Source organism: Esox lucius, chromosome 10, assembly GCF_011004845.1.
Source record: "Esox lucius isolate fEsoLuc1 chromosome 10, fEsoLuc1.pri, whole genome shotgun sequence".
Lineage (NCBI taxonomy): Eukaryota > Metazoa > Chordata > Actinopteri > Esociformes > Esocidae > Esox > Esox lucius.
This window is the reverse complement of record NC_047578.1, coordinates 319,997-346,682: the sequence shown is the minus strand read 5'-3', so window position 1 is coordinate 346,682 and position 26,686 is coordinate 319,997. Positions and strand designations below refer to the sequence as shown.

At 40.9% G+C, this 26,686-nt stretch overlaps 2 protein-coding genes across 5 annotated transcripts; both read left to right on the top strand.

Annotated features, from left to right (window-relative positions):
* The first annotated feature begins 605 nt into the window (after positions 1-605).
* Positions 606-14,230, top strand: LOC105006550 (probable 2-ketogluconate reductase). 4 transcript variants are annotated; one of them, XM_029122717.2, is made up of 7 exons: positions 639-938; positions 7,694-7,849; positions 9,799-10,036; positions 11,761-11,932; positions 12,167-12,345; positions 13,719-13,815; positions 13,964-14,230. In XM_029122717.2, exons 1-7 carry the CDS (start codon positions 729-731, stop codon positions 14,118-14,120), a joined length of 1,209 nt encoding a protein of 402 aa, XP_028978550.1. In that variant the 5' UTR covers positions 639-728; the 3' UTR covers positions 14,121-14,230. The 4 variants fall into 4 exon arrangements, with proteins under 4 accessions (XP_028978552.1, XP_028978550.1, XP_019905868.3 ...); XM_020050309.3 differs by having other exon boundaries at positions 754-938; positions 9,799-10,024; XM_029122718.2 differs by lacking the exon at positions 639-938 and adding an exon at positions 6,551-6,673.
* Positions 14,231-16,979: 2,749 nt separating this feature from the next.
* psmg2 (proteasome (prosome, macropain) assembly chaperone 2) lies at positions 16,980-26,255 on the top strand. Its single transcript, NM_001304162.1, is given in 7 exon segments — positions 16,980-17,157; positions 17,353-17,524; positions 17,644-17,702; positions 18,173-18,291; positions 20,129-20,302; positions 20,986-21,106; positions 25,803-26,255. Coding segments are annotated over 7 exon segments (783 nt in total). The 5' UTR covers positions 16,980-17,100; the 3' UTR covers positions 25,884-26,255.
* The last annotated feature ends 431 nt before the right edge of the window (positions 26,256-26,686 follow it).

Sequence of the window (26,686 nt, the reverse complement as noted above, 5' to 3'; positions counted from 1 at the left end):
TACTGTAACTGCATATTTTGGACACAGTTACCCAGAAACATTCTGCTGTGTACAGTGCATTGTTACTGCAACCCTTTTTCTATGGGTATTTCATTTAATACTTGAAACAGTTGGCCAACACTGTGCCCGCATGGCAGGCAGCTCAGACCTCAGGGCAGATGTCTGCTCACATTGGAGGACATGTTCAGTTAAACTGATTAGTTGAAGTCAAAAACCATAGGCAGATTAGTAGGGAGTCAGGTTGGATAGCAGGACTGTTTCTTAATGGACTGCTTTTAGAAGCATCTTCTGTCTCTCTGACTCATGCAAATGCCTACAGACATTACCAGACCAAACACTATTTCTAGAAGGTTTATTCCTAATGTTATGCTTTATTACTGTGTTGAATGTGACTTGAATAGTAGTTATATTTTCAGACACTATGGATTTCACTTATTTCACACTATGGTTGCACATATATCAGGACTGTCCTCTCACTGACTGTCCTCACTCTGACTGTCCTCACTGTCCTCACTCTGACTGTCCTCACTCTGACTGTCCTCACTATCCAGACTCTGGATTGATATTTCAGAAAGCAGACCTAAGTCAATTGAAGACTGTTATCATGCTGAAATGTAAGGTCATGGATAACTGTTATCGTTCATAAATGTAAGGCAACTGATGACTGTTATCATGCTGAAATGTAAGGTAATGTATAACTATTATCCTGCTGAAATGTAAGGTAATGTATGACTGTTATCATGCTGAAATATAAGGTAATGGATGACTGTTATTATGCTGAAATGGCAGTTTGTTTGTCATGTGTCCCTGAAAGGACTCCCACACTTCTAGTCAAGCATTCCTGCTGGCTTTATCCGTATCATCCTGTACCTCCCTTGCTCCTACTGGTACTCAGGACAACTCTCCTCTGCCCTCCCCTCCACCTCCTCATCCTTCAGGTCCGGACAACTATCCTTCTCTCCCCTCCACCTCCTCATCATTCACCTCAGGACAACTTTCCTCTCTCCTGCCCTCCCCTCCACCTCCTCATCCTTCAGGTCAGGACAACTCTACATCTCTCCCCTTTGCCTCCTCATGCTCCTGCCTGGCTGTCCCTACACCAACCCTAAACCTTGCACTTCACGTCTACACACAGGCTGCTCAAGTTAGATAACACAGCTTTAGGTTTAGCTAATGATCTATTGCTGTGTGGGAAGGGAGGCAGGCATTCAACAGTTAACAGGCCTCCATGAATTATCTGTTGCCTAACTTCTAGCTAACACCATGGCAACAGGCCAGAGCCACTCAACCCTGCTAGGTCTATGTCAGTCAGAGGTGAAGTCCTCATATCAGGTGTTTCATGTATAACAACTAGTGGTGGACTACCAAGAGTGTGATTTAAAGCAAGCAAGTTCATTTATAAGCACAATTCATACATAGAAGCAATTCACTGTGCTTTACAAAGAAAACATATAAAAATACAATATCATAGAAACAAAGACTCAAATGAAAACATCAAAACAACATCATTATAATAAAACATAGAATAAGAAAATAGAATAAAAATTGGATAAAAATACAGGAAGCTATAAAAGCTGTGAGTCTAAACACTGTGGTTAAGTTTTTAAGCACTCAGTCATAAGCGCGTGAAAAGAAAAGTGTTTTTAACCTGCATTTAAAAATGTATACGTTTGGGGCACCATTCATCAATCAATCAAAGGTATTTATAAAGCCCTTTTTACATCAGCAGTTTTCACAAAGTGCTTTTACAAAACACCTGGCCTTTAACTCCAAACAACAATAGTGTTGAATTTCAGTGGCTAGGAAAAATCCTAAGAAGGCTAAAATTTAGGAAGAAACCTAGAGAAGAACCAGGCTCAGAGGGGTGACCAGTCCTCTTCTGGCTGTGCCGGGTGAACATATTAAGAGTACACATTTTAATAATTAATAAATGCATGTGGGCTGAGTGCAGAGTCTTTTTAAACCTTGTCCAGGTCGGAAGCATGACCAGATGGACAAGGACAGGGACCACATGGGGGAGGGGTAGCTGAAATCGCCAGGTATCGTCTTGATCTGCAACACAACCAGGAGGACTTTGGACAGGGACAGCAACGAGTCTTTCGAGCCTGGTACTCCTCAGGTGTGGGCCAAGACCTCATGTCCTCCTAAGTTAAAACGTCAGGAGACAGGGACAATTTAGAAAATGTATTGCTTAGATCTACAAGGATTTATAGTGGAGAAGGAGAACTGACCCTACTCCCCCGGCACAATAATATAGCAGCGTAAGACCTTGGGGCTGAGACAGGGGGGACCAGTGACACTGTGTCCCTATCAGGGGGAGGCCCCGGACAGGGCCCAACAGGCAGGAAGTCAATCCACCCACATTGCCAGGCACAACCAAAGATAATCCAGGTGATGTGATGTATAAACATTCAGTGATTTATAAACTATACCGTGTGCACAATTATTAGGGAAGTGAGTATTCTGATTGTATCATTATTTATATGCATATTTTCCAACTCCAAACCATATAAACTTGAATGCTCATTGGATTGAGTCATTTTCAGGTGATGTGTATTTGTGTAATGAGGGAGGGTGTGGCAACAGTGAATAACACCTTATATCAAGGTGTGCATAATTATTAGGCAGCTTCATGACCTCAGGTAAAATGGGCCAAAAAAGAGATTAAACTGACACTGAAAAGTCATTAATTTTAAAATGCTTTTCAGACGGATGCAACACTCTGAAATAGCTAAAGTATTGAGGCGTGACCAATGGACACTCAAACGTTTTGTTGTGAATAGTCAACTGGGGTGCAAAAAATGCATGGAGAATAAAAGAAGCAAATTAACTGCAAAAGACTTGAGAATAATTAAACGTGAAGCTACCATGAACTCATTCTCCTCCACACCAACATATTCCAGAACTGCAACCTACCTGGAGTGTCCAGAAGTACAAGGTGTCAAGTGCTCAGAGACATGGCCAAGGTCAAGAAGGCCGAAACACGATCACCACTGAATAAGATTTGAACTGTACTGTATAGAGTGAGCAAAGAAATACCTGAAGACAGATTTTTCAAAAGTTTTATGGACAGATAAAATGAGTGACTCTTGATGGACCAGATGGATGGGCCTGTGGCTGGATCACTAATGGACACACGACATCACTTCAGTCAGGTGCCAGCCAGGTGGAGGAGGAGTACTCGTATGGGCTGCTATCATTAAGGATGAGGTGGTTGGACCTTTTCAGGTTGAAGATGGACTGAAACTCAACTTCAAAACCTACTGCTAGTTTCTGGAAAAGTCCTCAGAATTCAGGAAGGCCATGATCTTCATGCAGGACGATGCTCCATTACATGCATCCAAGTACTCCACTGCTTGGCTAGCCAGCAAGGGCCACAAAGATGCCCGAATAATGTCCTGTCCCCCTTCCTCTCCTGATTTAAATCCTATTGAGAATTTGTGGGCCCTTCTCAAACCTGAGATTTACAGTCAGGGAAGACAATACACCTCTCTGAACAGCATTTGTGAGGCTATGGTTGCTGCTTCAGCAAAAGTAGATTTTGAACAGATCAAGAAACTGACAGACTCCATGTATGGGAGGCTCATGGTAGTTATTGGAAAGAAGGGTGGTTATATTGATCACTGAATATTTTAGAAAGGATGACACTTTTAATTAATTGTCATTTTGTGTTACTTATTTGTAACACTTACTTAAAAAATTTAGAATAAATAAGTGAGTTGGGAGATTTTTTTATTTTTATTTGTTGCCTAATAATTCTGCATTCTTATGTATTCCCCTGAGAAAGATCAAAACTAACTTTTCCTTTGTTTAAAATTCAGGTTTGAGGTTCAATTACCTTTTGGATTGACATAAAGCATTACTTGTGCAACAATAAAAAAATCTTGAGAAATACGATTTGCCTAATTATTGTGCACGCAGTGTAAAATAAATATAAAATTTTGAAGCACCACTTTAAAATATCAATTTCAGGCTTACATTTGGTGATATGCTATTGATTTAGCACAGGCATTTAATAATAGATTATTATTGAACAGCTCACAACCCTACCTGACATCATACACTTAACCTGGCCACACCTGCATTATCGTAGGTCAGACATACTTTCACATACCAATGTCATCTGGCAATTTCATCATTTACTGAAACTAAATAGGAATGTGTTTCCCGTGCACAGGTCTTGTTTGTTAGATATTGTATTTTATCATATAAAAATTATTTGAACCAGCATCATGTTTTCTCCATGGATAAAACAACACAGGTGGGGTTCACAATTTAGTAACCTGGGTTTAGTTTGCTGGGTTTAGTTAGCTGGGTTAAATTAGGTGGATTTAGTTAGCTGGGTTAAGTTAGTATGGATTTAGTAAGCTGGGTTTAGTTAGCTCATTTTACACATCCTGATCAATGATCTAGGAAGAGGAAAGGACATTTTGATCAATGACCAGGAAGAGGAAAGTTCATACTGATCAATGACCCAGGCACAGTAGAGGATGTCCCCATGGAAGAGGTGATGACCTTTGTCCAGGGTGTTAAGGTATTGGTCATGTAAGGGATTAGGTCCCTGTCCTGAACTGACCGTGGATAACACACCACAGACCACTGTCCTGCGTCACTCTTTCTAATCTCCATGACTACATGACAGATGGTACTCCAGTGTCTGTCTATACCAGTCCACTGGGGGAAAATTCAACACAGTAATGAAGTCCTACATAACGACTCTCTGTCAGCATCCACTTTGCCTGACAAATATTTCCCTTCCCAGGTACAGGCTTTCCAATGGAGATGAATATCTAATGCAAAACACACTGTAACTGAATGGGGAAAAACCGTGATACAAACGTGAGTTAGCTGTTTTCCATGCTAGGAGGTGCCTGGACAGATTAGCTCTGATTGGCTCTGAAAAATAAGCTCTAATTGGTTGTGGATCTAATGATAGGTAGGGAGCCAACCACCTGTCAGAAAGGGATGTTACATGATAGAAGTGTTGAGGGCCCTTTTTTCTCACAGAGGTATACTAGAGCACTTCTACCACACACTAGTGTACTAGGGCACTTCTACCTCACACTGGTGTACTAGGGCACTTCTACCTCACACTGATGTACTAGGGCACTTCTACCTCATAGTGGTGTACTAGGGCACTACTAGCTCACACTGGTATACTAGGGCACTTCTAGCTCACACTAGTATACTAGGGCACTTCTACCTCACATTGGTGTACTAGGTCACTTCTACTTCATACTGGTGTACTAGGGAACTTTAAATAACTGGTAACACCATAGACTTACTAGTGAAATGAACATGAGGGGGTACTTCAGGGGTACTCCAAGCAGTGCAAATTATTTTTGGGGATACAGTAACTGAAAAAGGTTGGGAGCCACTGAGGTATGAGGTACAGGCGATATATGAGGTATGATGTATAGGCGATATATGAGGTATGAAGTACAGGCGATATACGAGGTATGATGTTTAGGCGATATATGATGTATGAAGTACAGGCGATATACGAGGTATGATGTATAGACGATATATGATGTATGAAGTACAGGTGATATATGAGGTATGAAGTGTAGTCAAGTTCACCTGACTCCTGACTATTAGGACCTCTTAAGTTGAAAAAAATCAAATGACAGTGAATTATTTCAAATCTGTAATGGACATGGAGAGCTGGATATGTTCTGACTAACTTCCACTTTACCTTTGAGAACTAGGAATTGTGGTAATCTGTAATGTTGTGATTGTATTCATTGTACTTGTATTTTAGCCAAATGTTCTCAGTGTGGCTCAACCTGGTTTAAAAAAATTCAATAAAAAAATGTACAAAGAAATTACATTTTTATTAAGTTTTAACCCATTGATTCCTATTTCATTGGGTTATGAATGTAAAATGACACAAATGTCAAACTCTGCTAATAATCTGTCATGTCCTAGCATGTGTGGTGAGCTGATGAGTAGAGTCCACAAGCGAGGTCTAAGGCCTCTGAGCGGGTGTACTATGTCTGTACTATGTCTGTACTATGTCTATAGTTCAATGTGCTGAAATGAATGTATATAGACCTGAGCTCAATGGGCTGAACTGAATGTCTATAGGCCTGAGCTCAATCTTGAACAGACAGCTCTTACCCTGAATCTGCTGTTGGCAGTGTTGTTAACAGCTCCAAGATTGCAAATCTATAATACATCTTAAACTGTTTCTCTGCCTTTTTTTGTTAGTATTTCCGTGACAGAACCCTAATGGTTTTCTCCTTGTACAACACAGCGATAAGAGCATCTACTGCCATCTAGTGGCTGTTTGTCATGCACAAAAATGACCAACAAAGGATTTACAAGCTCTGAATTACTAAGTAAAAACACAATGTGAAAAAAGGAGGAGAAAGATAAGACCCTGGACATTGTTTTGAAGGTAAGGACTGTTGTACTGGTTGACTCCTGTTTGTCTCCACGCGGTCCATTTAAGAGGTGTGGACAAACGGCCCATATTATAATATAATAAACGGTATTTGGGCCATCCCATTGGCCAGTCATCTGGCCTGCCCCTTTGCTTGCTGTGTTGTGTTCAGGCCTGGGGCTCCGGGCTGGTTGGGGCATTCATGCGTGGGGCCTCTCCAAAGCCTTTCCTCTCTCCACACACTAACCGTGCTCTGAGAACCCCCCTCCCCCAACTCACTGAGATAAGGTAAGACCAGCTCCACAACAGAGACAGACACTCGATATCAAAGAAGTTTATGTTAAAGTACAACTTAACTGGACCTATAACATGAAACTATGAAGACTCACACTTTAGAACAACCATCTCAGACCTAAAACTTGAACACGACCATCCCAGAACTAGAACTTTATTAACTTTGCATATCATTGCCACTTTAACATTAGCCCCAATACGTGAAAACTGCAGATTTCAACACAGTGACAGAACAGAGCAGGACTGCCACCAACACTGAACAGTAGAAGACGACATAAATTCATCCATGATCTGTCCATCCTTCCATTTCACACTTTCCGTTTCTTTTGTGTACGCTGTAGACAGGGAATATAGTGTCAGCAGTACTGTTGTATTGTACTGTTCTCACACCACGCTGAAGGGTTTGTCCATCTGACTTGTGACAACAATGTTGTACATAGACTTAAAAGACCACCAGTAGGTATGAAACAGGTTTGTTACTAACTTCTATAGCTACAAAAAGATAAACCCATGCACATTTCTACAATGTGTTGTTAATATTTGATTTTAAAACTAACATTATTTAACTCATGCCTTTGTGACTGTGGGATCTTACTTTATGACTAAAGAACACTGTCTGAATGAAGCCCTACTGTCTGAATGAGACCATACTGTTTGTGAGTCTAGTTTGTGTTTCTAGTCACTGAAAATCAGCCATGCGCTAAATAGATCCACTCAACACTGAGGCCGGCAATCCTTTGAGGCCAGTTATTTGAATGAATGGGTTACTGGATGTTTCTCAGTACCAGCACTAACCTGAATAAGCTACATGTAAGCTTAGCAATGCCCTTTGATCTGTGTTCTGCTTGTACTTTTATTTACCAGATTATTTAGCTGTTTTAATCATCAAGTACCTGATGATTTCTGATTATTCTGTAATTTAACACTGTATCGGAAAAGCCTACATTTCATGACAACACCTTTAGTTTTTTGGGATTTCCTTCCCTTCTGATTTTGTGGTCATATCTGTTCCAGGTAATGCAGGGGGAGAAGCCGTGGGCTCTGATCTCAGAGGTGGGCGGAGAACATGGCTACCTGGAGGAGCTGGCTGACATTCTACAACAACACTTTAGAACTGTCTGCTACAGCGAACTTCTACTACACAGAGAGCTGTATGGCCCCAGGATACAGGCAAGAGATTACACTTGGCTCAAAGTCAGCCGTGGGCTCAAAGAAAGTCCTCTACAATACGAATTTCAGAAGCTAGAGTGCTAAAATGGATCCTTGGAGAACACTGCATCAGACGTTAGGTTACACTCCAAGAAAGAATGTCATCTAGGACCTAAAAGGCATTGATGCTGACTACCTGGAACCAAAAAAGTGTCTCCTCTGGGGACAGAAATACACAATTTGGAACTCTGGCTGGCATTCCAATTAAGAAATATCAGGAAAATCTATGTCCTCACATATCCTCACTTTTAACTTTACATGAACCTTTATTTGATTGAATCGAAATGCAAACACATCAAATTGTCACATGGATATAAAATGTTTTTTTATTAGCACAGACTTCCCTTTCTGGTTTTCAACTTTAAAATAAATGTGTTTAAACAATGGGAAATAAATAATTAATAAATAATAAAAGCATGATACTTCCATTGGTACAATGTATATGTTGAATTTGTTAGAAGTGGTTGTCAAAGTTTCCCATTAAAGAGTTGAGAGTGTAAATCTGAGTACTGTCGATCACAACATACTTCTAGACAGGCTGGAAAACTGGGTGGGGCTCTCTGGGATAGTCCTAAAATGGTTCAGGTCATACTTACAAGCAAGAGGGTATTATGTGAGTATAGGAGACCATAGGTCTGAGTGGACGTCCATGACATGCGGAGTTCCTCAAGGCTCAATTCTTGCGCCACTCCTATTCAACCTGTACATGCTCCCAATGAGCCAAATAATGAGAAAGAACCAAATCTCTTATCACAGCTATGCAGATGACACACAGATCTACTTAGCCCTATCGCCTAACGATTACAGCCCAATTGACTCCCTGCTCCAATGCATTGATGAAATAAATAGTTGGATGTGCCAAAACTTTCTTCAGTTAAACAAAGATAAAACTGAAGTTATTGCGTTTGGAAATAAAGATGAAGTTCTCAAGGTGAACGCGTACCTTCACTCTAAAGGTCAAACAACTAAAAATCAAGTCAGGAATCTCGGTGTGTCTCTAGAGTCAGACCTTAACTTCAGTAGTCATGTCAAAGCAATAACTAAATCAGCATACTATCATCTGAAAAATATTGCAAGAATTAGATGCTTTGTTTCTAGTCAAAAACTAGTGCATGCTTTCATCACCAGCAGGGTGGATTATTGTAATGGACTCCTCACTGGCCTTCCCAAAAAGACCATAAGACAGTTGCAGCTCGTACAGAACGCCGCGGCCAGGATTCTCAGCAGAACCAGAAAATATGATCATATCACACCAGTCCTCAGGTCTTTACACTGGCTGCCAGTTACATATAGGATCGATTTTAAAGTATTATTACTGGTATATAAATCGTTCAAAGGCCTAGGACCTCAATACATTGCAGATATGCTCAATGAATATAAACCCAAACGAACACTCAGATCATTAGGATCACATCAGCTAGAAATACCAAGGGTTCACTCTAAGCAAGGAGAGTCTGCTTTTAGCTATTATGCCAGTCGCAGCTGGAACCAGCTTCCAGAAGAGATCAGATGTGCTCCTACAGTAGTCACATTCAAATCCAGACTCAAAACACATCTATTTTACTTTGCATTTAATGAATGAGCACTGTGCCACTGTCCGTCCGACTGTTTTCACTGTCCTTTATTTTATTATATTTTTTACTCTAAACTGTATTTGACTTTATATTCTTAACGGTTTTAATTTTTCTTATTTCTTCACTGTTCTGTATTTGATTTTATATTCTTAATGGTTTTTATTTTTTCTTATTTCTGTAACAGTACCTCTGTCAAATGGATATTTAAATTGTTTTTATGTAAAGCACTTTGAATGACCATTGTGTATGAAATGTGCTATATAAATAAAATTGCCTTGCCTTGCCTTGCCTTGCCTAATAGCTTCCCTGACCTTGCTTAATATCTATTTTCTTTAGGCCCTGTTCATCTGGAAGTTTTGTCCCCTGCCAGACCGCTCCCTGTTGATGTCCCTGCCAGCCCTGAAGGTGATCTCCAGTGGTGGGGTTGGGGTGGACCACCTGGACCTGACCTTTATTAACAGCCTGGGGGTCAAGGTCACCAACACCCCCCATGTGGTCAGCGACGCCACAGCAGACATGGCCATGGCGCTCCTTCTGTCTTCCGCACGCAAGATCTTAGAGGGTGACATTAGATGTTAATACCGATTCTAGAGTCCTGTTCTACCTGAACATTTATGGGAGATTTAACACAGATTCTAGCACTGAACACTGAACCTGAACATTTATGGGAGATTTCAGAAAAAAGACATGGCAAGAGTGTTAATGCTATACAGGACTACAGGATTACAGGATGGAGACTACAGTCTCCATGATTCATGCATGAATAATCAATTCAAGAAAAATTCTGAATTCACTGCCTTTGAGGCTGCATAATAAAAAAAAAACATTGACTTAGCAGAATAAATTACACCATAATTTACTGTGTGACACATTTTTATTTATTTTTTGTTCCAGGGTAGTAAATGTTATTTCCTAAATGCTTATGCCTCAGAAGTATAGAAAATGGCAATTATTCCCCACAAACTTTGCTTTTGAGACTAGGACAGTGATATTTTTAAATATCAACTATTTTCCAGAATTAATAGTAGTATAGAGACAGGGGCCTTAAACCCACCTGTTCAGTGTAGTTCCAGCTGCCTCAATGGTTACATGAGTACGACTGAGAGATCATAGGAGACTTCAGAATGGTGGCATTCCTGATGGGTCTCCAAGGGATTCCTCATGGATCTCCAAGGCATTCCTGATGGGTCTCCAAGGCATTCCTGATGGGTTTTCAAGGAATTCCTGATGGGTCTCCAAGGCATTCCTGATGGGTCTCCAAGGCATTCCTGATGGGTCTCCAAGGCATTCCTGATGGGTCTCCAAGGCATTCCTGATGGGTCTCCAAGGCATTCCTAATGGGTCTCCAAGGCATTTTTACCAAGTTTCCCTGCTATCTTTGCCTTTGGGACAGCAGAGTCACCAAGGTGCACTACCACAGGCAGGACTGTCCACAGTGGATCGAGTTCTCTGTGGGGAGGAACAATGTCAAGTGGGAGCCACTGGTGGACCCCTGGAAGGTGCTGATGATACCAATGCACATCAAATAGGGCCATATGAAAAAATTTGTCAGAGCTATAGATAAGGAGTTGACAGCTTTCAAGTACGTTCAAGCCTTCTTCCCTAAGCTGTCTGAGGCAAAGGTCAAAAGCCAGTGTCTTTGTCGGACCACAGATAAAGAATATCATGGAGTGCAACAAATTCCCCAAGAACTCACTAGTAAAGAGAAAGCAGCTTGGAACTGCTTTGTCGCAGTGGTTTGGGGCTTACTGGGCTATCACAAGGCTGAAAACCATGTGGAGCTGGTTGAGAACCACAACACAATGGGCCGTAGGATGTCCCTCAAAGTCCATATCCTTAATGTTCATCTTGATAAATTCAAGACGAAGATTGGAGCGTACTCGGAGAAGCGAGGCGAGCGTTTCCACCAGGATGTACTGGACTTTGAACACTGCTACCAAGGACAGTATAACGAGAACATGATGGGAGACTACATTTGGGGAATGATTCATGAAAGTCATTTACAGCATATACAAACACTTCTAAATCTTTTTGAGTTATTTTTGTATTACTTTAGTATAGATATGTTAATTTGGATTCATATTTTTACAAAAAGACACAAATGTGCCCATTTTCTGATTGGAAATAGGTACATTTCAAAATATCACAGTCTTGGTCACAAAAGCTAAGTTTTTGGGGAATAATAACAATTTTCTATACTTTTTAGGCACAAGCCATTATGAAATAACACTTCCCAGGAACAAAAATGGTGTTACATAGTGTTATCAAAGCAGATGCCCTGTATTCCTCTACTGATAGGTCACAGAATCTCTGTTGCCCCTGAGACCACTAAGATACCCCAGAGGCTCATGGGATTTGAAGTCACAGGCTCTACCCTGGGCATCATCGGAATGGGAGAGATTGGATACAAGATAGCCCAGAGGAGCCGAGGGTTTGACATGAAAATTCTTTACCACAACCGCACCAGACGGTAAAAAGTTTGTTATACATAATCAAAATTGACAAAACCTGATATCTTATACAATATCTGATTGATGATTGTGATCATGACATGTTTTTTCCATGAATTAATAAAGACTGTTATTATTACTATAACTGTGTCCAAAGTGGCACCATGCTGGTCCCTGGTCAACAGTATAGAACTAGGAACTAGTGTGTCATTTTAATTGACAGTGCTGCTTCTGTTCTCTGTCTGAATGTTCAGAGCTGTGGAGGAGGAGAGGGAGGTGGAGGCATGCTACTGTGAAAGTCTGGATGACCTACTGAGGATGTCAGACTTTGTTATTGTGGCCGTCAATTTGAACTCTGACACAACAGGATTAATTGGCTGGAGAGAAATGTCTCTCATGAAACCCACCGCAACGCTGGTCAACATTAGTAGAGGTGAGAACCCATTGGCACACTGGTCAACATTAGTAGAGGTTAGAACCCATTACTACACAGGTCAATATTAGTAGAGGTTAGAACCCATTACTTCACTGGTCAACATTAGTAGAGGTGAGAACCCATTACCACACTGATCAACATTATTAGAGGTTAGAACCCATTACTACACAGGTCAACGTTATTAGGGGTTAGAACCCATTAGCACTTTGGTCAACATTAGTAGAGGTTAGAACCCATTACTACACAGGTCAACATTAGTAGAGGTTAGAACCCATTACTACACAGGTCAACGTTATTAGGGGTTAGAACCCATTAGCACTTTGGTCAACATTAGTAGAGGTTAGAACCCATTACTACACAGGTCAACATTAGTAGAGGTTAGAACCCATTACTTCACTGGTCAACGTTATTAGGGGTTAGAACCCATTAGCACTTTGGTCAACATTAGTAGAGGTTAGAACCCATTACTACACAGGTCAACATTAGTAGAGGTTAGAACCCATTACCACACTGGTCAACATTAGTAGAGGTTAGAACCCAATTCCACACTGCTCAACATTAGTAGAGGTTAGAACCCATTAGCACACTGGTCCACATTAGTAGAGGTTAGAACCCATTGCTAACCTGGTCAACATTAGTAGAGGTTAGAACCCAATTCCACACTGCTCAACATTAGTAGAGGTTAGAACCCATTAGCACACTGGTCAACATTAGTAGAGGTTAGAACCCATTGCTAACCTGGTCAACATTAGTAGAGGTTAGAACCCATTACCACACTGGTCAACATTAGTAGAGGTTAGAACCCATTAGCACACTGGTCAACATTAGTAGAGGTTAGAACCCATTGCTAACCTGGTCAACATTAGTAGAGGTTAAAACCCATTACCACACTGGTCAACATTAGTAGGGGTTAGAACCCATTACCACACTACTCAACATTATTAGAGGTTAGAACCCATTACTTCCCAGGTCAACATTATTAGAGTTTAGAACTTATTACCACACTGCTCAACATTATTAGAGGTTAGAACCCATTACTTCACTGGTCAACATTAGTAGAGGTTTTCACCCATTACTTCACTGGTTAATATAAGTAGAGGTTATAACCCAATACCATACTGGTCTACATTAGTAGAGGTTAGAAGCCATTACCACACTGGTCAAAATCAGTAGAGGTTAGAACCAGAGGTTAGTCCATGCATTGGTCAACATTAGTAAATGTTAGAACCAGAGGTTAGTCCATGAATTGGTCAACATTAGTAGAGGTTAGAACCAAAGTTAGTCCATGCATTGGTCAACATAATCAGTACAAGTTAAAGGTCAGGTTCTTTCCACTAATAGTATTATCTGACAAGCTGATTATTGTCCAGGCCTGGTTGTGGAGCAGGACGCCCTGGTGAAAGCTCTTCAGACTGGTACCATTCACGCTGCAGCCCTAGATGTCACCCACCCTGAACCTCTACCAAGGTAAAACCCCTAAAGATCAACCCTAATCCTAATGCTACTTCTGCCTAGGTCTACATACAGACCACTGGCGTGCAATGCTCATCCTGTGCACCAGTAAAGGAGACAGATTAGGTTGAAGTTACACCAGTTGTTTCTCTGTGTCCCTCAGAGACCATCCACTCCTCAGCCTACCCAACGTGCTGATCACGCCCCACCTCGGCATTAACACATACACAACAGCCAGGAGAATGGTGCAGAGGATGCTGGATAACGCGCAGGCGGTCATCAATGGGCTCTCCATCCCAGATGAAGTCAAGCTGAAATGACATATTATATTTGGGAGACCTTTTTGTTAATGATTAGTGCAGTTATGATGGCATTGCCTAGTACATGTACAACACACACTTTGTCAAATAAAGTAGACTACTAAATATTATTTAGACTTTTATATAGTATTTTATCCGGGGGTTAGAACGTCTGAACGCAACAAACATGCTTTTTTTGGTGGCGATCATGCTTGAAACTCATAATAAAACCTTCAAACTAAAGGAGGATGATGATAAGGTTAGTCCCTACCCAAACGAACCCGACAGGAGTGGTATCAAAATGTGTCAAATGAAAACCTTGGCTACTCCCTGCATAGACATCATATATAAAGGCTAGATGTCTCATGGCGTAGTCACTTCTGGCATCACCGGTGGCCATCTTGTCACTGGCAGGCTTCCTGGCGGGCTCTGTAGTACCTGATGTAAGGTGAGTGATCAGCACTAACACAAATACTCTTATCTCGCTGAAACCTTGACGGATTTACAAACGGTTTGGTTTCTTACAAACGTTAATAACGTGGCTATAATTCTGAATGCTTGAAAATGTTGAAATTGCAGCTTTTCTTTTCTAAAAACGTCTAAATCGTGCAGCATAGTTGGATCACGGCTACTTACGCAAGTTATTCAGTTTGTCGGTCCATATGTTTTTTTTTACTTTTGGTAACATGTTTTCTGAAGACATACACCCTAAGACATACACAATACCTGGAAGTGTCACAAACCATTTTGAGTGTTTAGAAAAATGCCTGTGTTTGACTATTTGTTTGCAGAACTTATCATCACTGATACAGTCTGAATTGTATGATAATGTCATTCTACCTATTTTATGTGGAAAGATCATTCAGGGGTGGCTAGTTCTAATTAGTCTTTTTGTAAAAACGTTTTAAGCATAAAACAATTTAAAGCATGTATTGAATATCTATGTACTCTACTCGTATCTTTTTTTATTTATTATTTTATTATTTTTTTAAACAATGCCTGGAATAACAACCCGAATGTCAGCCAGTTCAAGTACATCTTTAGGATGTAAAGCTGATGGCCCAGTGTGGGGTTGTTAAACCATGCAGAGGCAATGTGACGGCACAGGGTGACACAGAGTCCCTACAATCTCACAATTGTCCAAAAAGAGAATTGTTCCCTTAATTTCCCCATGCTTATTTGATGATTATTGTTATAAGTTATGATATTACTTTCTCAAATTTCAGGATTTGTTGTGCGACAGGCTCTGAAGAAGCTGTCGTGTGATGTCTGCTGTGCCAGCCTGGTGACAGATGCTGCATCTGCCATCAAGGACCAGAGCTACCACCTGCTGACTTTAAAAAACAATGGAGGTCTGGTGATTCCATCAGAGGGAACCGTGAAGGTCGTCAGGGCAGCACAGTGGGTCATTCGGCAGTCATCAGGCACTACCAGACGATCACAGCCCATCAAACTGCTTGAGGTTGTTTACATTGTCTGAAAAAGGATCGGTTCAGAGGATGTTTGTGTTGGGATAGACAGCCACCACTATAGGCTGTTAAAAATAATTCTGTCCCTGTTTTTGAAGTTAAGGCTGCACCACATCGCCAGAATTACAATCCTCAGTTTACAGAGCAACAACATGCAACAGAAACCTAATAAAACTGTCCTTTTCAAAGGGCATTAGCCCAAGGTATGTGTTTTCAAGGTACTGTCCTCTTTTACTTCAACAGTAGTGTAGTTCTCTCTACAGCATTTCTTTTTTGGATATTTGTAAAGGGGAATCATGTACCTATTTTTTTTTGTGTGCAAATAAATGTCACTTTCATAATAGTTAAAAAATAGGGACCATATTTTTTGTAGTCATTCTATATCAGAACCCCTGACACACAATCCAAATGGTCTACAAGTAACATCAGTGTTACTTTTCATTTGATTTGATTTCATTATGCTTCTACACAATGAGGTTGCCACACAGTAAGCATTTTATTGTCAGCATTTTGTCTGACAAAGTCCTATGGGGAGTTTCCATAGGGCATTTTACTATATGCATGACCATACCTTGGCAAATAATGGTCTAAAGTACTCAATTTCATTCTATATTGATCTGCTTTTGCACACAGCTTCACAAGACCTGGTGCTAGGGCTCAGTTGTGTTTCTAAAGTCATATCAAGTGACCTAGAGGGCTGAAATGTGGTCAGTTCAGAGATGCTTGTTATCCGGCAGAAAGAAAAAACATGTAGTAATTAAAATTATTTTGTAATAATTTTATTATAATAGTACAAAAGTGTATATGTCTTGTTGCCATTCTGTAGCCTATTTATTGATTTAACATAAATACCTTGTGTTTTTATATTCATTACACTTATCTGGTTCTGTTCAAGGATATTTTCATATGGAAGTCCATGGTTTTAATGGTTCATATGTATGCAGTGTCATAACTTCATCTCTGACGTTTATAAAAAACCAAACCGTTTGAAAATCGGTAGAAAAATGTGAAAGTTATGGTTATTTAAAAAGTACATGCACCATAAAACACAATGTTAAGAGTGAGCGAGAGGCCTGTGGCAAGATGGCCGCCATGTGCGGACGTCGACCTACATTGGCCAACAGCGCGGACAAGGTATCTAGCCTTTATGTATGATGTCTATGACTCCCTGCATTACGCTACTTCCTTTAGTTGACCCGTAGAATTCCCTCTCAGACAAAAACAATTCTCTCCTTTATTCTGCTTTTATAGGCGAGTTGTTGTACTTAAAAAAAATACCTCACAAAAGAAAAGTCTAATTTTGTCAGGCCCTATACATATGTTTAAAATGCAGAATATTATGACAAAACAACTATATTTTTATTCAGGCACCTGAATGGTGAATCTGCAAAAAAACAATATTCGATGCATTCACTTCGGAAAGGCCCCTTTTTAGCTAGCTAGAAACGAAAGTAAATAGGAATCACAGTACAACCAAACTATCATACTAATCAATTGTACAGTAAGTCCCATTTGAAAATCAAAAATACATAATGTTTGTTTCGGCTGAATGCACTCCACTGAGTTTCAAAGACTTTATCTTAATTATGGTAAGTTCACTGACATGCCTCCTCTATTCCTCTATGTTCAATCGTCATAGCTAATTTGTTTGCTAGCAAGTATCCAGCTCCTCCGTATGAGTAGTAGTGTCCTATGTGTTTAAACGTGTGCAGATTCCAACTGCTATAGTGTTTTACCGAGAAAATGTTACATCTAATCACATTTCACATTATTAATGTGTGCAGCCAGCAGTTTCTGTAGGAAATGTGGGACAGCTCGCGGTGGACCTGATCGTTTCTACACTCAACATGTGTCGAGTCGGATACTTGCACACAGACTGCCTGATCCCTATGGCAGGGAACAACCCCTATGCTACATCTGCAGAAAACGCTAACGATCTCAGTACCAGTGCGGAAGGTCAGCACTGAAATAACAATAAAGCTGCTTTACTGTCAAGATCTTGGTCCCAACATACTTTGCCTCTACATCATTGCTGCAGTCAAATTTCCAATTGTATTTACCTCCCTTTCATAAAGTGTATTCCTCTCCGGACTTGAAGTTGGCAGTTCTTCAGATCCGAAGCCCAATAATTCAGGTAAAGGGTGGCAGTGTCTTGATTTACCCCATTCCAGGTCCAACACAATTAATCAGGCTTTTCAATCAAAATATAATGCCTGTGATTTACAGGCTGGAGCTCTAGGAAATAGCCAGAGTTTCCAACTATGGGAAAAACCTGGTCAGGCTAGAAAAATTCAAAATAATTTATCATCTAACTTGGAACTCCAAGTCTAACACTGTCATGGTGGAAAACAGCTTTCCAACCTGAAGATCAATGCAGACAATTTTTCTTTAATCTTTTTGAGGCTTAGTTGTTTGGAAGCACCAAAAAGCACTGACTTGTGTAAGAATGCTCAGTGTTTTGTCAAGAAGGGATAATAGATGTTTTATAATGTAATGTTTTTACCTGGAATAGTGTCTCATGTCGATATTAATTAAAGGAACACTTGAAAAATGTAACCTTCATTTAAAGTCAGCTTAACAGAAGGTCCTTCCTATCCATTGCAGAAAAAATCCAAGAAGTTCCGTAAACTGCTGGTTTCTTGGATGAAAACCAGTGGTTTCTCCAGAACGGTTGTGTTGTCCAGCAGTCATGCGTACCAGAGAGACGACCAACAGCTGCTGGGGTAGAAAACGTATTATATTATTTGGACTACAGCAAGTTTCAGGTGCAGTCCTGATCTAAAAAGAGCTTTTTAATTGAGTCTGGAGAATCTGTTAGGAATGATTTTTGTTCCAGGACTAGACTTCATTTGTAGTCCAGGAAACCATCTTGTAATTACTTAATTCAACTAAACATTTATTCAACCACATTTGCCACAAATAACTTGAGTGAAGTGATTATGAGAACATTTACCACGGCTCCAAGCAGCATTCAGTATTCAATCCATCAGGGGCCATATTCACAAAACATCTTAAGGCTAAAATTTGCTCCTGACTTGCTGATTTATGAGTAACTCTTAAAAGAAAATTGGGCGTGTCAGTCCTAACTATAGGACTCCTACGAGTATTTCACAGAAGCGTTAAAGCACTCACAGAAGCGTTATAGCACTTAAACCAGCTCCTACATCAGTGAATAGTTAGGAGTAGTCAAGAGGTCTCCCAAGTCACTAAGACCAAACTATCCTAAAAGGGCTGCTGCCGGCAATCTGCCTCATCATCAGGTCGACATTTTAGAAACATTTAATAATACTGAGCTTTTAAAAAGGTATCGTCTTAATCGTGAGGGTATTATGATCATAGTAGAGCTAGTCAGGGATGCAGTCACTTTCACGAATTATTGCACCATCAAAAGAAGAATGTGCATTTCTTTACTAATTGCCAGACATGTAAGAGACAATTAGCTGAACATATCTTGACTAGTCGGTATATCATTTTTGGTTTAACCAGTGACACCCTACATTTTTATTGTATCTTTATTTCAATATGGCAACATGAGACATCCTTCTATAGTATTACTATGATTAATTAATTGACAGAGTCCTTCCCCTATCAGCCAATCACTGTGGGCATAGTAAGTAGGCTTGTTTGTGGAACACAACATCATCCATAGCAACGGGATCAACCCCACCCTTTCTTTTAACTTAAGACTTCTCCCCATTCCTTAGTAAAAGTTGGTCTTAGCAGCTTTGTGAATAGGATTTAAGAGGAAACTCTTAGCTAGGAACTTTTAGTGCTGTTTAGGTGTCCTAGTGGTAAGAGAGAATATTTTGTGAATACGGCCCCTGGTTCTTATGTAAGCACTAAGGCTTGAGGGGGTGTGGTATATGGCTAGGAGCTGTTCTTAGGCACGACGCATTGGGGAGTGCCTGGACACAGCTCATAGTTGTGTTATATTGGCAATACATTACATAGCTCCAAGATGCCTTATTGCTCTTGTAAATGGCTAACCAATGCAATTACAGCTCTAAACAGTTGTCATACTTGTGGTATATGTGTCATTCCTCTCATAATTCAACCACCCATTCATAGGCACTAGTGTGTTTATAATCTTTCATATTGTCCATATTCCCCATTTCTACACATTTACTGCTAATTTTCATGATGTATATTTTTGCTTTATATTATTTGTAATGCTTACTGCGTAGATGTCGAATGCCATGTCACAAGAATTTCCCTAACCCTTCAAGTCTCATTATGATGATGCAGTGTTTTATTACAACAAGTCCCATTATGATGATGCAGTGTTTTATTACAACAAGTCCCATTATGATGATGCAGTGTTTTATTACAACAAGTCCCATTATGATGATGCAGTGTTTTATTACAACAAGTCCCATTATGATGATGCAGTGTTTTATTACAACAAGTCCCAATATGATGATGCAGTGTTTTATTACAACAAGTCCCAATATGATGATGCAGTGTTTTATTCATCATAATGGGACATGTTGTAATAGAACAATGCATCATCAATGTCAGGTCAAAATGATTGAAATTCTGTCTTGTGTTCCTTTGTCTCAGCACCCCCCTGCGTTACCTGCTGACCCCCTCCATGCAGAAGGAGACCGGTGACCATCTGAAGGAGATGGACTGGAAGGAGATGGAGACAGTATCAGCTTTCCCTGGAGTCAGCGACTCAGAGCAGCGTCTCTGCATACCTGGGGGGGGTGTCACTAAGGGCCTGTTCACTGCCAGGTACCACCAGATGACAAGAACATGGTTTAAACAGTAGGAGGTAGTGTTCTGGTTCCAGATGACGAGAACATGGTTTAAACAGTAGGAGGTAGTGTTCTGGTACCAGATGACGAGAACATGGTTTAAACAGTAGGAGGTAGTGTTCTGGTACCAGATGACAAGAACATGGTTTAAACAGTAGGAGGTAGTGTTCTGGTACCAGATGACAAGAACATGGTTTAAACAGTAGGAGGTAGGGTTCTGGTACCAGATGACGAGAACATGGTTTAAACAGTAGGAGGTAGGGTTCTGGTACCAGATGACGAGAACATGGTTTAAACAGTAGGAGGTAGTGTTCTGGTACCAGATGACGAGAACATGGTTTAAACAGTAGGAGGTAGTGTTCTGGTACCAGATGACGAAAACATGGTTTAAACAGTAGGAGGTAGTGTTCTGGTACCAGATGACGAGAACATGGTTTAAACAGTAGGAGGTAGTGTTCTGGTACCAGATGACGAGAACATGGTTTAAACAGTAGGATATATTAAAAGAAATGTTAGTTGTTTATCAGGTGGCTCTCATTCAAAATATGAGAAATCTTACCTTTGAGGTACAGCTGTTTTATAGTTAAAATAAATAGGTAATGTCCATTTCCTTAGGACAGACAGTAAAAGGTTTTTCTCCATGTTGTGTCTCTGTTCCAGCTGTGCTGAGGACATTCCTCTGGCGATTGTTCTGATCTTCTGCTCAGAGGGAGACAACATCCCAGATGCCTTCACTCTCCTCAACCACCTCAACACCTGGCTCCACCTGGTGGAGACACCTGTAAGTGCAGAGGTGTGATTATCTATGCAGTGGTAGTGCCACTGCCAATTCTGGCCATGAGGGTCCTTTCTGGGGGGAGGGGGTAGGTAAATGGCATTGGGGATTTCCTCTGTTGGGTTGGGAGCCTCCAATCTGGCTATGAATAAGGCAATGTGGGTGAGCGTTTCTTCTGGTCTTGGCTCAGGTTGACTTCCTGGTTAAGGGAGAGGCTGATGTAGCAGACCAGTTGTTCGGACAGCTCTATGAGGAAACCTGTGGCAATCTATGACTTTTCCAAACCCATAGGATTGTAGTAGCGGTGACACAAGGTCGTAATATATGCAATTGGATACTAAGAGAAAAGGGGAAGGTTTTTCTTGAGATGTAACCATGTGCAACTCAGGACTTCATAGCTCAACAAGTGAAGTGGGTCTTCACTTTAGTTGTAATGAATACATGAACTACTTTGATGAAATGATCATCACCATTATAAAACAAATAACTGACTCCTCCTTAAATAGTTATGGTCCTCAAAATCTCAGTTGTCCTAAAAATGTCCTGATCCTCCCTGACCAGGTGTCAATGGGAACACTTGAATTTTTTGATACCGTATCACTCGATACATTCACTTAATTTGTAATTTGTAACAAAATTACTTAAGGAGCTATTTCCTGTGCTAGGTCTGCCAATGTTGAACATAATCATTTGCTCCCTTTCCTCCGGATGTGTACCAAACTCACTAAAAATAGTGTAAATTAAGCCTCTTCTAAGAAAATCTAATCTGCATATCGAACCTCCCGTACCTCTCAAAAATCTTATAAAAATGTGTTTCCCAACAACTGAATGCCTTCCTGAAGACAAATAACATTTATGAAATCTTCCAGTCCGGTTTCAGATCTCATCATAGTCCTGAGACTGCACTCGTGAAGGTAACAAATGACCTTCTAATGGCCTCAGACAAATGTTCTGCATCTGTCCTTTTGCTTCTTGATCTTAGTGCTGCTTTTGACACTATTGATCACTCCCTTCTCTTAGAGAGACTGGAAACCCATATTGGGCTACGTGGACATGTTCTAGCCTGGTTTAAATCTTATTTATCTGAAAGATATCAGTTTGTTAGTGTGGATGGCATATCCTCTGACAAGTCAAAGGTATGCTTTGGTGTTCCTCAAGGCTTGGGTTCTGGGCCCATTATTGTTCTCACTATATATGCTCCCTCTGGGCGATGTAATCCGAAATCACAATGTACATTTTCACTGTTATGCTGATGACATACACTCACCTAAAGGATTATTAGGAACACCTGTTCAATTTCCCATGAATGCAATTATCTAATCAACCAATCACATGGCAGTTGCTTCAATGCATTTAGGGGTGTGGTCCTGGTCAAGACAATCTCCTGAATTCCAAACTGAATGTCAGAATGGGAAAGAAAGGTAATTTAAGCAATTTTGCGCGTGGCATGGTTGTTGGTGCCAGACGGGCCGGTCTGAGTATTTCACAATCTACTCAGTTACTGGGATTTTCACGCACAACCATTTCTAGGGTTTACAAAGAATGGTGTGAAAAGGCAAATGATCTAGTATGCGGCAGTCCTGTGGGTGAAAATGCCTTGTTGATGCTAGAGGTCAGAGGAGAATGGGCCGACTGATTCAAGCTGATAGAAGAGCAACTTTGACTGAAATATTCACTCGTTACAACCGAGGTATGCAGCAAAGCATTTGTGAAGCCACAACACGCACGGATGGGCTACAACAGCAGAAGACCCCACCGGGTACCACTCATCTCCACTACAAATAGGAAAAAGAGGCTACAGTTTGCACGAGCTCACCAAAATTGGACTGTTGAAGACTGGAAGAATGTTGCCTGGTCTGATGAGTTTCGATTTCTGTTGAGAAATTCAGATGGTAGAGTCAGAATTTGGGGTAAACAGAATGAGAACATGGATCCATCATGCCTTGTTACCACTGTGCAGGCTGCTGGTGGTGGTGTAATGGTGTGGGGGATGTTTTCTTGGCACACTTTAGGCCCCTTAGTGCTAATTGGGCATCATTTAAATGCCACGGCCTACCTGAGCATTGTTTCTGACCATGTCCATCCCTTTATGACCACCATGTACCCATCCTCTGATGGCTACTTCCAGCAGGATAATGCACCATGTCACAAAGCTCGAATCATTTCAAATTGGTTTCTTGAACATGACAATGAGTTCACTGTACTGAAATGGCCCCCACAGTCACCAGATCTCAACCCAATAGAGCATCTTTGGGATGTGGTGGAACGGGAGCTTCGTGCCCTGGATGTGCATCCCACAAATCTCCATCAACTGAAAGATGCTATCCTATCAATATGGGCCAACATTTCTAAAGAATGCTTTCAGCACCTTGTTGAATCAATGCCACGTAGAATTAAGGCAGTTCTGAAGGCGGTCAAACACAGTATTAGTATGGTGTTCCTAATAATCCTTTAGGTGAGTGTATATTTCAATGAAGCATGGAGAAGCCCCAAAATTAGCTACTTTGGAAGCATGAGTTTCAGATATTAGGAAGTGGATGACAGATAACTTTGTGCTCTTAAAGTCAAGAGAAACAGAAATGCTTGTTTTAGGACCCAAGAAACAAAGAGCGTTGTTAGCAGATCTCACTGTGAACCTCGACGGCTGCATGGTCGTATCCCAAAAAACTGTAAGAAACCTTGGCGTTACCCTTGACCCTGACCTCTCCTTTGAAGAACATATAAAATATGTCTCAAGAGTTGCTTATTTTCATCTTTGAAACATTGCAAAAATCAGAAACCTTCTATCAAAAACTGATGCAGAAAAACTATTCCATGCTTTCGTTACATCTAGACTAGATTACTGCAATGTTCTTCTTTCTGGTTACCCTGACAAATCAATAAATAGACTTCAATTAGTGCTGCACACGGCTGCTAGAATCCTAACTCGAACAAAAAAAAATTTACACGTTACTCCTGTCCTGGCGTCCTTACACTGGCTGCCTGTGAGGGTTAGGGCTGATTTTAAGGTTTTACTTTTAACCTATAAATCAATACATGGACTTGCTCCTACTTACCTTGCTGAAATGATCCAGCCATACATACCTACACATAACCTACGATCGCAAGATGCAGGCCTTTTAATTGTACTTAGAATTTCTAAACAAACAGCCAGAGGCAGGGCCTTTTTTCATAGAGCTCCACTCCTGTGGAATGATCTGCCAATTAAGGTTAGAAATGCAAACTCAGTGCAAACTTTCAAGTGTTTACTAAAAACTCACCTCTACAGCACGGTTTATAATAAGGTGTAGCCTGGTGACCAGTAGGCTTGATACTGTCAACCCTTGCTGTTTTACCAGGTGGGCTCTCGTCGCCACTGGGATGCCCTCCCTCCAATGCCCTTCGGGGGAAGAGTAACTGGCTTGTTGTTGACTCTCTATTGCGCACTTGTGCAGTTGGGCTGTACGCTGCTAGCAATACTCGGCCCTCATTCAGGGTGGTTGCGGTTGGTGGGTGTCATTTTGGTTGATGGCTGGCAATGTGGGTGGATTTATTTCCTGCCTGTTGGGCCTCCCCTGGGGCCTCCCCCGGGTAGGGCCACAGTGTCGCTGGACCCCCCCGTCTCAGTTCCAAGGTCTTACGCTGCTATACTATTATGCTGGGGGATTGGGTCAGTTCTCCTTCCCCACTAAGTTCTCTTTCTCCACTATAAATCATTGTTATGAGGAATGTATTTTCTGAATTTTCCCAGTCTCCTCCCGTTTTAAACTTTAGGAGGACATGAGGTCCTGGTCAACACCTGCGGAGTACCTGGTTTGGGGGGCCCGTTGCTGTCCCTGTCCATCTGGTCATACTTCTGGCCTAGTCTAAACTTAAACAGACTCTGGATTTAGCCCAGATTAATTTATTAATTATTCCAATTGGACTCTTAATATCTCACCCGGCACAGCCAGAAGAGGACTGGTCACCCCTCTGAGCCTGGGTCCTCTCTAGGTTTCTTCCTAAAATTCAGCCTTCTTAGGGAGTTTTTCCTAGCCACTGAAATTCAACACTACTGTTGTTTGCTCCTTGGGGTTTAAGGCCGGGTGTCTCTGTAAAGCACTTTGTGACAACTGCTGTTGTAAAAAGGGCTGTAGAAATAAATTTGATAACTGCATGTGAACACAGATGAGGTTCAACTTCATTGAGTTCAACCTGCATGTTGCCAGTTGTACATTTTAGATCTCCCATCCAGAGCAACTTAGTGCTTACTGGGATTCAAACCCCTAACATTGGTGAATCAACACATCGTTCCATTTTCATTGGAACAAGAGCTTGCATTAAACACCAGATCTTCAGTATTCAGGCCCCTTCACATTCCCCACATTTTGTTGTTAAATACCTAATTATTTTTTATTTCCAAACCAAGTCTTTCTACAAAATTTGTAGAAAGTGAATGGGTCTTCCCAAAGGCGCTGTAGACCATATTCTACAAGTCCAAAGCTGTTCTCATGTAAAGCACAAGTTGTACAGAACTCAAAACCTTAAAGTTTACACTCTCAAGACTAGAAATCTACTCAGTGACAAAAATAACTGGAGGGAAACTTTGGTCACATGCCACAGCAAGAAGGCTCTTTTCAGAAAATGTCACTATAAGCAGAATAGGTAAGACGAAAAGAAACAGCCTTGTAGTGGTGAAGTGTGAATAATAAGTCTTTAATACAAAACTTTTGTTCGTACGCAGATCCAGACACAGCCAAAATGGAGAATACCTGCGTCGTGGAGGCTTCTCTTCGGGAGTGGTCTCCCCCCTGCTCTCTTCTGAATCACCCTGTGGAAAAAATAAATGGGCTACATTGTGCACTTCCAGAAAGCACTATGGTGTTATTTGGATAGACAGTTATTAACATCAACAATCATCCCTCCTTCACCACTGCTAAATTCGCATCATCCCAGAGGGTAAACTTCCCTTTATCTTGAGGTGGTAAAACAGAGCCTCTGTCCAATGCTTTTATGGGAAGTGAATTATTTATTGGTATGCAACTCAATTACAGGTTGGTCAAACTCTTAGAAAATGGATGAGGATGTGAGAACCAAGCTTAGCCCTGAAATGGGCATAGTACTTGTCTTTACCTTCCCTGAGGATGATGTATCAATATTTACTGAACTGTTATTTTTATATAAACTATCAAGTCTTAAATAACCTCTGGTGTCCAGTGTCAGTTAATGGAGTCCCTGGAGAGAATGTTTTCCAAATGGCCCTCTTCTCTAGTACACTAGTTGGACCAGAGCCCCTGTAAGGGAATAGGGTGCCATTTGGGACAATGTGTAACCCGGAAGTAGTATTGTCAGATTGAAACCGCTTTGCTTTCCAGAAAGGCTTGGTCAGTTACCACAGGCTTCCAGGCAGCAGCGTTGCCTTTTGTAACCTGATGCTGTGTAGATCTTACAGTTTGATTCAATTGCAAGACAATCTTAGACTGCATTCCACAACCATTTGAATCTTATTGCTCATGAGAAGTTTCCCAGACTGTTGCTAAGAAGACTGGTCATGGGAAACATTTCAAAATGAAAAGGTTTGCAGTTTTACTCATTTAGATATTTAAAAACCAGGGCCGTCGCCAGGAA